Source organism: Pyrgilauda ruficollis, unplaced genomic scaffold, assembly GCF_017590135.1.
Source record: "Pyrgilauda ruficollis isolate IOZ18807 unplaced genomic scaffold, ASM1759013v1 scaffold97, whole genome shotgun sequence".
In the NCBI taxonomy this organism is placed as follows: domain Eukaryota; kingdom Metazoa; phylum Chordata; class Aves; order Passeriformes; family Passeridae; genus Pyrgilauda; species Pyrgilauda ruficollis.
The window spans coordinates 2605285-2617393 of NW_024531821.1; the positions used below are offsets into that span (position 1 = coordinate 2605285).

The 12109-nt window shown below is 48.9% G+C and overlaps 2 protein-coding genes across 5 annotated transcripts in view; one reads left to right on the forward strand and one right to left on the reverse strand.

The window, feature by feature from the left end:
* Positions 1-12109, forward strand: part of LOC121365583 (E3 ubiquitin/ISG15 ligase TRIM25-like) — a 430661-nt gene that overhangs the window by 262728 nt on the left and 155824 nt on the right. The window lies entirely within an intron of this gene.
* Positions 738-12109, reverse strand: part of PWWP2A (PWWP domain containing 2A) — a 29809-nt gene continuing 18437 nt past the window's right edge. For 2 of the 3 annotated variants that reach the window (XM_041489897.1, XM_041489893.1), the window contains exon 3: positions 6673-9293. In XM_041489897.1, the coding sequence (XP_041345831.1) occupies positions 9280-9293 (14 nt within the window). In that variant the 3' untranslated portion in view covers positions 6673-9279. Of the gene's footprint in view, positions 1085-1709; positions 1791-6672; positions 9294-12109 lie in introns of those variants that run through there. The other variant, XM_041489896.1, reaches the window with a different exon arrangement.

The window sequence follows — 12109 nt, forward strand, 5'->3', positions numbered from 1 at the left end:
ATGAAATGTGCTTGTCTCAGATCCATTCATGTTGCAGGGATGCACAGCAGCTGATTGCAGAAGGTCTCCACAGTAACTGGACCTTGAGGACTTGGAAATGTTTCTAGAATGAGATGACCTCTGAGGTCCCTTCCAGCCCAAACCAGGCCATGATATAAATATAAATATAAATATATGTATATATATTTGTATGTTCTGTTGTGGTGATTCATTCAGGTTTTGGAGAAGGTGCCTTTTGTAATTCCTGCTTTCCTGGGGTTTGTCAGAGCTGGAGTGCTTACATTGGAGGCAGATTCTGCAGTCGTCTCCCTGCAGATTTCATTCAGTACATGATTTAATTAAATAATTAGCAGTGGCTGCCTTGGCTATTGGGTGTCATCTCCAATTCATTTCAGGAAGTCTCTGTGTCTGAAATTCAGGAGCTCCAGCCTTTCCAGGCACAGCAGGTATGGTGCTTTAATGTCATTTTTGCCTTTGCAGCTGTGCAGAGTTGTTTTGATTGTTAAACTCTCTCCTACTCCATTTTTAGTTTAGTTTTAGTTTAGAGCTGGGCCTGGGCTTAGATCCGCTGTGAAACCTCTGCTGCCTGAGCTGAGCTCTGCAGGGAAGGCTCAGTGGCTTGGGATTAGTAGAAATGTGAAGAATCTTCCCTAAAGAAATGTGAATAATCTTCCCTAAAACCTGGAGCAGTGCAGAGCAGAGGTGCCCAGGCTGCTGCAGGGAGCCCTGGGCAGGGCTGGGTTCAGGGCCAGCAGCTGGGCCTGGTTCCACTCACCTGCAGCATCCCAGCACACCCCTGCAGGGACAAAAACTGAACTTTGGAACTGCCCTGGATGCTTTAAATTTTAATATTTTTAAACTTCTTTAACATTTCCTTGCTCTGACCAGTGGGTTTCTGTCCCTGCCCACACCGTGTGCAGTGTCACTCACCCGTGGGTGGCTCTTGTGCCCAGTTACCAGTGGCCTTTTCCAACCTGCTGCTTCAGGGACTGGATTTCTGTTCCTTCCACTCTGATCCTGCTTCATCCCTTTGAAAGCCTGGGGAGCTGCAAATATTCCTTCTCAGCTGGAGACTGGGGAATTTCTGGGAAAGAGAAGCACAACAAAGCTTTTGAATTTCCTACCTGCTGTGCAAACACATCATCAAATCATTGTGCAACTCCCCTGCAGGATGCCTGATGTGCACCTGGAGTTTCCAACGAAGGGAAGGGCAAAGGAAGCAGGACTGCAGCTGATTAGTGTTTGTAATTTAATTGGATTGTGTGAAAGTCACTGGGAGCTGGGCACGCTGGTACTGAGAACTCAAACCTCCAGGTCATCCCTCCCTCCTCAGTGCCACTCTCCAGCTGGAGCAGAAACCTCTGGCAGGTGTTATCTGCCAGCACAGCAAGTTCTCCTCTAGGCAAAATTCCAATTAATTACCTGAAAGTCCTTTTGCATTGTCCAAATCCTGAACAAGTGCATGTGTCTTGCTTTTGATTTTTTAAAGTGGTTTTTTATGTCTAAACTAGTCCTCACATCTCGACCAGTAAAATACCTGGTGCCTCCTCCTGGCCACCACTCAGGGAGTGCCAGGGAGTTTTGAGTCACACTTGTGGGATTTACAACTTCTACTAGGAAAAAACTGTTTTATGAAACACAATCTTTTAAATATAAAAGTGCTGCTAAACCAAACAGTTCCTTGCTCAAGTGTTCCAACAGTTACTCACCCTCCTGGTAAGCAGCATGTGCCTCCTTTCCAGCTGCAGTTGTCCATCCTCAGCTCCTGCCTTTGTTCCTCCTTCCTTTGCCTGCCAAACACAAAACCTTTCAGTAGCTGGCCTTCCCCCTGAGGTGTTTGCACAGAAATAAAGGCAGTGTTGCTCCTGTCCATGAGCTGGGTTAGGTCTCTCCCTATAAAGAACTTTGTCCAGGATTTCCATAACATTTGAGGCTCAGACCTTCCATTATTTGACACCAGAACTGACAGTGGGATTTGTCTCTGCTTTATGCAGAGGCTCTCACTCACTTCTCTGGCCCCTCAGAGACTTTCATCCTTGTGGCTGCAGACGGGTGAGGTTTGGAATCACAGATTGTCAGGATGATTTGGGGTGGAAGGGAGATTGGAGCTCATCCAGTCCCACTCCCTGCCATGGGCAGAGATACCTTCCAGAGACCAGGAATACCTTCCAGAGACCAGGGACACCTTCCTGAGGCCAGGGATACCTTCCTGAGACCAGGAGCACCTTCCTCAGGCCAGGGACACCTTCCACAGACCAGGGACACCTTCCTGAGACCAGGGACACCTTCCTGAGACCAGGGACACCTTCCTGAGACCAGGGACACCTTCCTGAGACCAGGGACACCTTCCTGAGACCAGGGACACCTTCCTGAGACCAGGGACACCTTCCTGAGACCAGGGACACCTTCCTGAGACCAGGGACACCTTCCTGAGACCAGGGACACCTTCCTGAGACCAGGAACACCTTCCACAGACCAGTTTGCTCCAAGCCCTATCCAACCTAGCCTCATTCCAGATCCTGCTTGTAAGTCCTGACCCTCAGAGGAGCCGAGCACCTGCACTTCCCTCCATTCCACCAAAGATTTGGAGCATCTAACACAGAAAAAGCAGCTCCCCAGTTCACATCTTCAGCTCTGTCTCCCAAAACCCCAGCCCCAAGGGAGGCAGCCACACTCCAGGGCAGGGTCAGTGGGAGTGACACAGGCCCAGCACAGCCAATCCCTCCTGCCCAGCAGGATCCAAAATCTCCCCCAGTTTATCCCTTGGGACATTGAGGATTTGACAAAGCACCAAGCTTTGAAGCCCAGTCCTTCCCTCCTTGATTAACACAAAACTTCCTGAGATCTACCTGCCTCTGATTAGCACAGCCCCAGCCTGGGAGAGAGGAGAAGCTGCTGGTCACCAGCTCCTAGGCTTTAATTAGCTGTGTTATTCCCAAGGGATTACTGCTGCAGCCAAGAGCCAATTACACCCCAGTGCCTCCCCCCAACACGGGCAAAGATGCGCTGGGGCACATTTAATGTGCAGCATTCATACATTGCTCATTCACAAGCTTTCCCTGTTTGGATGAATCCCAACATTTTCTTGCTCAGCAACTTTTTCCCACCCCAGGCAGGGCTGTGAGTGCTGGGGGGGCTCTGGGGCAGCTCCTGGCACAGGAATTGTGGCACTAAGCCAGAGGCATCACTGCCTACCCTGACAAAGATTAAAGGCTCTAAATCAACTGAAAATTAAAATAAAACCCCTTTTTCCTGATTCTGCACGTTCAGTGGGAATCTCCCAATTGGAAACCATCTGCAGCTGCAGCCTGGAGTCCCCAGAACTGCATATTTCTCCCCCATTGTTTCTCAAAGAGACAATTTACAAATCCTGCATTCCCTAAATGGATGCAGAAGGATTAGGTTTGCCTTTCCTGGCCTGGCTGGGCCCAGTGCTCTGCTCCTGCTTCCCAGGACTCCCTGCCTGCTGTCCATGAGCTCCGGGCAGTGTCCAGGAGGGTGTCAGGCTGCAGGAGCAGCTGCTGAGCAGGACCGACCCCCGGGAGCCCCGGAGCATCCGGGAGGAGCCGTGCCTGCCCTGGGATAAGCTGGCCAGGGAGGCTTTTGTTCCTGTCTCTGGCCAGTGAAGGGCAGCACCCCCTCCCTGCAGACACTCCAGGGAGCAGGGATGGCAGGAAGAGGGGGAAATGCTGCTATCTCGTCTGGGCGGTGGCTGCTGGCAGAGCTTCCTAAGTGTATTCCTGAGCGGTGCTGGCGAGTGCCCAGCAGGTCCCTGGAGATCAGCGGGGCCAGGGCTTTGCTAATTGCGTTTGTCCTATTTCCATGAGCTCCTTTGGCTGTGACCCTCCATCCTGGGGCGCTTCTCTGTCTGAGGGAGGGAGAATTGCAGTATTTGGAACTTAGGGAAAGGAGGAGGCTGGGAGCTCACAGATTCCCTGGCCGTGGCTCCAGCCCTGAGCTGCCCTTGAAGCGTCAGCTCTCGCTGTGCCCCAACACATTTGTGTCCCTGCTCCCAGCTGGAATGCAGCTGAGGCCTTGGAAGCTGGAGCCAGCAGCAGGTTTTCCAAGGCAAGATGCAGCTGATGGCTCCTGACAGGATCCTGCAGTGTTAATGCAGAGGGTGTGAAGTCCAACCCCCCCAGCTCTGCTCTCACAGCTCACGCCCAATGCTGCAACCACAGCCAAGTGAGTGAATCACAGCAGCATCATCCCCATCCATCTGAGCAGTGCCAGTGTTCCTGGGTCTTATCCTTAGCATGGCCCAGAATCCATCCCTGAACACTCTGGGGCCCCCAGCCCCTTCCCCTGACAGCTCAGAGCCTTCAGTGCTTGGATGAGCCCTCCAGCAGGAGCAGCCTCGCTTAATATTTAATGACCAAGACAACCACAGTCAGAAATTCCAGTCCCCAAGATCTTAAGATGCGGAGCTCAGCTGAAAATCTGGATTTCAAAATCAGAACTACCCCTCCTGGGCTTGGAATATTTACCCCAAATACAGAACATGCCAAAAACCTCTGCAGGGGTGCCCAGTCTGCACGGAGCACCCAAGGCTTGTGCTGCAAACCCAGCAAGGAAGGCAAAACAAAGAGCACAGAGACACTCAAGGGAAAAGCAGGAGCAGAACCATAAAAGCCGGATATGGAATGTGAATAAACCCCACAGTACGACCCAGCAAACAACAGGAGCCTTTTCCTGGCTCCCTGCTCTGCCTGCGGAACACGACAGGGAGAACAAATCCCAAAACAACTGGAGCAAGGACAGGGAGGAGGACACGCAGCCATGGCAGTGAGGGGGTGGGTGCCAGGCCTGGGTTCTGCCCGAGGGGCTCGGCGCTGGCGCTGCTTCCCTTGGGGCAGAGGGGCGAGCCCTTCCCCAGGGCTGCAGGCTCAGCACCCTGCACACCTCCCCTGCACGGAATCCTCCCAGCCCGGGCCATCCCCAGCTTCCCACAAAGCCCTCAAGCACAGAAGGGCCCCTCCATGCCAACCTGGCACTCCGTGAGGCAGATGAGCCCAGGCACCCTGAGGGAACCGGGAGCCCCTCAAGCCCAGCCGGGCCTCACCCAAAACGCTCCCAAATACCCGATTGTGACAGCGTGAGTTCCCAGTGCCACTGCCACCGAGCCACCATTCCCTTCAGCAGTGGCCCTGTTGGTCTCACCCTTCAAGATCTAAACTCTGACCCCTCACACTTCGGACGGGAATCTCTCCGAAGCCCTCGTGCCAGAGCTGCACTTTTGCCCACATTAAGCGTCGCCCTTTTGATGCCCGGGAGCAGCAGCAAACGCCATTAGAGGGGCCTTGTGTGTCACCTTTATCCCTTTGCCAACCACTGGAGTGAGGATTAATCCACGGAGTAATTGCAGAGCTCTGAAATCTGCCCGGCCAACCTCTCTCGTGGCTCCGTCCCCACAGCGCTGCTGCCAGCTCCGTGTCACAAAGGAGAAGCCATTAGCGAGCAATTACACTTCAGCAGGATTTCCCCGCCTAATGAGGATGGCCGGCTCAGGAGGAACTGCTGCAAGGCTGAGGGAATAATGAGAGAAAGGGGATGGGAGTTCCTGTAATCCCGACAGAATGAGAAACAACCGCGAAGGAAAAGAAAACCATCTGCTGGAGCTGTGCTCGGGCCACAGCCAGATGTGGGTGTTTGTCACGGCGCTCCCAAAGCACCGCGGGCTGAGCCCACAGCAGCACTTCACAGGAAATTCGATTTTGGGAAAAACTCCTCATTATCCACAGCAGGTCGCTCAACAACTCCTTCCAGCAGGGTTTGTACCTTTGGGTACCCACCAGCTCCTGGCATCCTCTGTGCCATAAAAACACCCTGTGCCATAAAATTCCACCAATCCTGGAAATCAGAACTTCCTAGAAATCAAGGTAACTCAAGCAGCATATTTTTTGTTTAGCCCAGGAGCTCAACTCAACTTAGGGAATCTTTACAGTACCAAAATGCAAGTGCAAAAGACGTGTATAAATGCTGCCTTCTATTTGATGGGAAAGTGCAGTTCCAGAGACTGCCACTCCATAGAATCATGGAACCACGAAGGTTGATAAAGAACCTTTCAGATCATCAAGTCCAAGCACCAACCCAACACCACCAGGTATTTTGGAAAAATACTTGCTGGCATGGCCCTCCTTTGAGAGCAGTGGGATGCAGCCCTGGAACAGAAATTACCTCTCCACCTCTCCAGCACCACCTGATCCCTGCTCCAGGGCAAGGAAACACAGCTGAGGACAAGGCAACTCCTCCCTGGATGGAGAAATCCCCCTGTACTTACCTGTGAGGGCAAGCCTTGTCTGAAACTGTGAGAACTCCATAAAAACCAGCCCAAGAACAGCGTGTGCCAGGGCAGGAGCCCCTTCCCTCCTCCTGGGACTGTGGCAGAGCCAGGGCTTCCTTGGATCTGTCTCTACCACACCATCTTTTCTTGCTAATTACAATTTTTTCTATTGCTTTGGAAAGCATCCAGCTGGCTGAGCATGGCTTGGGATCCTTCAGCCACTGTGGTGAAAGGCGAGGTTAGGTAGAGACTTGTCCACATGATGGAATTCCAGCAGTGGACCAACCTGAGTTTAATCTTTGTTTAATCCAGAAAAACCACTTCTGACACAAATCAAAGACTTTGAGGTCAAGGACTAATAAAGCAAGAAAGTTAAAGACATCAAAACATTATTTCCCTTTAAAAGAGCACTGAAAAAAATCAAGGCTTTATTTGAATAAATGTTACACAACATTCTTTATCATTTTTACTTCTCAGCAAACCTTAAAGGGTGAATCAGATTTTCCTCATTCAAGTCTACAAAATGAAAGAGGCATAGTGACCATTCAATATACAGACAAGAAGGTAGCACGGAGCAAAGCTTAAATATTAAGCAACTAAAGCAAAAAAGTGAAAAGCAATACATTACTGTCACTCTCTCTCATTAGAATATCCCTGACAATTTCATTTCCAAATGAAAACGTGGTTTCCAACGCAATGCTGGGAAAAGCAAGGCAGACATGAGCTCCCTTGGATGCTATTTGCTCTATACCCATATTCTCCAGTGCACACCTGCATCCCTTGGGTTAATCCCTCCTGGTTCAGCTGCTGTGCTCAGGGAGGGAGGGAAGGGAGGAGAGCCCTGGGGATCCGGGGGCACAGCCAGGCACTACCGGCTTCCAAAACAACAGCAGGCACTCCTCAATGCCATGTGCAACAACCCTGCCACCACAGTCCCGGGCCTTTTTCCTGAGCAGAAACTGGTTTGTGCCATGTGGTTTGGTGGCTTTTCTGTTTGGTTTTTTGGGGGGGTGGGGGACAATGTACCTGGTTAGGCCAAGCCCCCATCCATGGTCAATCCAAGCGGAGGTGAAAGGCTGGCACGGACCCGGCACCAAGGCACCCCTTTCCTCATTCACATGTCTCAAGCTTTCAGTTCTAGTCACTTCCCAGGCCCTGAGCAGGACCAGACTGCTGGGCCTCTTCCACTGGTGAAAAGGAAAAGCACTGTAGAACAAATATTCATCCAAATTTAAAAAAAAAAAAAAAAATTGTACGTCATGGTGAAATCGTTATGGCAAATGGTACAATTTGAATGCACTGCACAGCACTGTACAGCCTGTTTTTAAAAAGTAGGTAGTGAATATTCAATTTCTGCACTTATAAATAAAGAATTTAGCTCTGAAAAGCAGACACTGAAGCAGCACAAAGCACGAGCTGCCACACACTCAGTGTGTGAATCCCTGATGGGCCTGGCTGGGTTTGGGGGCCTGTCCCAGCCTGTCACTTCCCCCTCTCCGATTGTTTAACAAGTATAAACCTGTTGCCAATGACAGAGTTGTCCTAACTTCAAATTTTATGTGGTTCATTCAGGCTCCAGACACGAAGAAATTGTCTTTGTGCTGACCCAGAGGCCCCTTGAAAAAGTCCCTCTGGTTTTAAACGATCCAGACAAAGACATTCTATTTTCTCCAATTGAATCAGGATCTCAGTAAGGAGGAAAAGAGTTTCCTACAAGTCCTTTCATCTCTATAGAAACAGAAATTTGACTTTTAGTAGATTATGTGCACATTTTCATATCTTCAAAACAAATATTTATTTTCCCGGGTTACACAATAAATCCCCTGCTAGGAACTTTAAAGAAATGGTTCTGCCGAGACAGTGTGCACACAATGGAAATAATTAGTGACAAATAAATTAATATTTAATAACTCAAGATTTCAGCAGCGTGTCCAGCATTCCCAAGCTCCACTGAAGTCAGTCTTACCCAAGACCTTTCTGGGAGGGGAATAAAATGGATAAAACCCAGTAGGTTTCTTTTTTTTTGATTTACAGCTTTTCAAAGAAGTCAACGCAACTCAGATCAACAACCATCAGAAACTCTAATAAAACCTTTGCTCTCTACTAGTTACCTATCTGAAAAATATTCATGTCAAAAGGAAAAAATAACCCATGATTTGAAATAGAAATGCCATCCCATTGAATCACTCTCCATTCATGATTCCCATCCTGTCATAGGATTACAAGCGAAACGCTGCTCTCTGCCTTGTAGCCCCTCTCAAGGTTATTTCACAACCCTCAATTCCCTAAGTGTTACAATAGCATAAATAAAATGCAACCATATTCACACAGAAGGAGCTTTCCCATAAAATCCATGGAGTTTGTGGTCACTGTCCTTTCCATCCCTCTATGGGAAATGTTGGTCTCAATAGCAGGACTGTTCATATTTCACAATACAACTGGGTTTGGACATGCTTTGATCACAGATCACAGCTCTGCTAACACCTGCACTAAATACTAACTAAGCCTCAGAGAATGGAAAATTGCAATGCTAAAGTCAAGAATTAAAAGAAAAGTTCAAAAGTTACAGTCAACTTCCCAGGCAAATTGGCTCCGTCACTGGCACCTCTCAAAACATACAAACGTGACTGTCACATTACAAAAACCCCAGTTATCTGCAGTGAGTCTTCATCCTAATAATTCAAGTGGTTCCTTGCATGTAAGTGTCATAGAGTCTTTCGTAATTTCATGCGTCATTTATTGCAAAAAAGTTTTATAAAATATTTCCTAACATCTTTTGAAATTTTAAGGAAAATGTACATTAGGTACAGATGCCCTAACGGTGCGAGGGGGAGCTTTAACATCTTTTACCCCCTTTCCCCTTCAAAAAAAATGTTTACTACTTGGTGAAGATTTCAGAGGAAAAATAGGACAAGTCAGTCTCAGATTTCTCTCAGTCCTGATGAGCTGGTGCTCTTCGTGGCAGTGTAGTGAGGTTCCATAAAAACAGCGGGTCATTAGTGTCTCTGAGCTGAAAAGGGGAGAGAAAGGGAACATGGTTAAATGTCTTCCAGTACATACTGCAAAAGTAGGTAAAGCAAAAGCTGAGGTGGCCAGAAAAGTTACTGGCTCACCTGCTTTGTGCATCGTGTGCAGAAGACAAAAAATAGATTGACATTATCACAAGACAGACACAAGTGAGCAAACTCCTCCGGGGCTGGGGCTTGAGGAGGAGCCACAGAACCAATCTGTTACATCTCACCCCATTTCAGCATCCAGAGAGAATTCCAATTGGAAAGACATTTAAAGACAGCTCAGGAAGCAGGGAGATTAATTCACAAAATCTATACATTGATGGCAGTTCCCAACACAAAGCTAAATGTGACCTGCAGAGCCCTTCCACACACGGGAGCCGAGAGCCTGAGGGAGCAGGAACTGGAAACTGCTAATGGTGTTTGTTTGCCATGGCTGCCTGTGCTTTCCCATTTACTCCAGAGAACAGGAATAAATTATGATAAAGCAGACAGGAACAGCCCAAGTGCTGCATGAACCACCACCAGTCAGCCACCAGTTCTTACTGGGAGGAGAGGGAGGCCCTGGCACAGTGTCCAGGGAAGCTGTGGCTGCCCCAAGGCCAGGCTGGACAGGGTTTGGGGCAACCTGGGACAGTGGAAGGTGTCCCTGCCCGTGGCAGGGGTGGCACTGGGTGAGCTTTAAGGTCCCTGCCAACCCAAACCAGTCTGGGATTCTGGGATTCTATGGAGATTGTGCTCCTCAGATACTGTGACTGAAAACCTGACTGCCTGTGTCAGCTCAGTGTCTGTGCCACTGAATTCCCTGAGTGCAGCCCACTGCCTGTTTATCACTCATTCCATGGGGCCACTCACTCCCTGTGGATCTGGGGGCCACTCATTCCCTGTGGATCTGGGGGTCACTCACTCCAGGTGGGATCTGTGGGTCACTCACTCCAGGTGGGATCCATGGTTTGTGGCACAGTGACAGCTCAGCCTGGCTGAGGGCACGGCTCCCCCAGGATCTCCAGTCAGCTCACAGGCTGGACTCTGCTTTGGAGCAGCTTCATTCAAGTGCTGGAGGCAGAATCACACAGAATCCCAGGAACACACAGATCCCACACTGGAAAAGCCCTCCCAGAGCACTGAGTCCCTCTCCTGGGGCTCCAGCCCTTTCCCTATGGAGCCATCCTAAGGACTGCCCCAGAACAAGGTCCAGATGTGTGTCAGGACAGGCAGTGACACGACTCAGGCCCTTCCTGCCTGTCCCACTGAACCCAGCTCACACGGCCCTTTCCTGGCAGCCAGCACTGCCACGGGGATTCCGATTCTTCAGTGTGAACATTTTCTCAATCCCTTTATTCACTGCTGTCCAAAGAGAAGTGCTGCCTTTGAAACTCCTGGCTTTTATCTCCAAAGGAAAAGAGAAGGACACCAGGCAGCCATGGAGGGGGAGAAAAGGCACCCCAGAAGGACAAGGGAAGCAAAAATAGCAGCACATCCCATCAGGAATAAAACTTAAGGCCAGGAGTCCAGATTTAAATAGTTACAGTAACATTTATGCACCTTCCTGGGGAATAATGCTGTGTCTGTGTAAAACTATAGAACAGAAGGCACAAAACTCCTATTTTCCTGCTAGAGATTCCATTTGTAGATAGTGGAGAAGAGGGAAACCAGGCTGCTCTTCCAGATGATGAACTACTAAAAGCAAGAACCATTTCCTTCCTTTAGAGCCTCCAGCAGCAGGACCTCAGCCACCAGGAAAACAAAGAACAGCAACACATTCTTCCCTTTGTGTGCCTAATTCCCTGAAATATACAACACAGTATCAAGAATTCCTGAAACGTGGTCCAACCCAGTTTTTTCCATGTAAATGTACCAGAAGAGATTATTCCTAAATCCTTCGACACTTGAAATACCTCAAGACTTTTTTTTTTTTTTTTGCATTAACTAAACTTCTAGCTAAACTGACTACAATACTTTTTAAAATCATTTTTGTGGCTTTAGTTCTTTTTCACCAGAGCTACTAAGACCCCAAACTGGTACCACGTGCTTTAAAATCCTGAAGCACTGCAGAGGTGCAATTAAATCCCAGCGTTTCCTAAAGCCAAACAAAAATCCTACGCATTACTAAATAAAAAATTATGCTAAATTATCATTTAAACAAATATTTGCTTGGAATTGTATCTGCTTATTTTACTGACAAAGCAAGATCCCTTCTCCCCCTTTGTGCACCTGTTAGAGGACAGCAAGGACAATTCTGCCACCTGAATTTGCTGTGGTTCTGTTGCAGAATCTCAGTGCTGGCAACAAGCACTTGCCTCACAAAGCACAGACACCCAGCACATGCCTGGCACGTAGAGGAATATTCCTTACCCATATTGCATATTTGACATCCAAAACAGCTGTAAACAAACACGAAAACTGACCTAGATCTGTTTTGTTCCTGAAGAACAGCCTGATTTCAAGCTGCTGTTCCATAAGTGGCATCAGCCAAGCAGGAGGCTGCACCCCGAGGCCCTGGCAGGAGGGCAGTGCAGCTTTCCTCAGCTCAAACCTGCCTTACTCCGAGTGTGATTCCTGCAGGATGTGAGCAGGACACAGAGGGCAGAATCCTCCGTTACAGACATACTTTTACAAATATTCTGGTTTTCCAGAATCAGCCTTGCTAATGACAAAGTGACAGGACAGATCCATCACTCCTCTCCCACTCCCGGCTGCACTGAGCCCAGGAGCTCAGCCTGATCCACTGACTTCCAAACCCTGCCATTACCCAAACAGCACCCAGGGTTTCACTGTCACAAATGCAATCAATATTCCAGTGCTTGATTCCAAC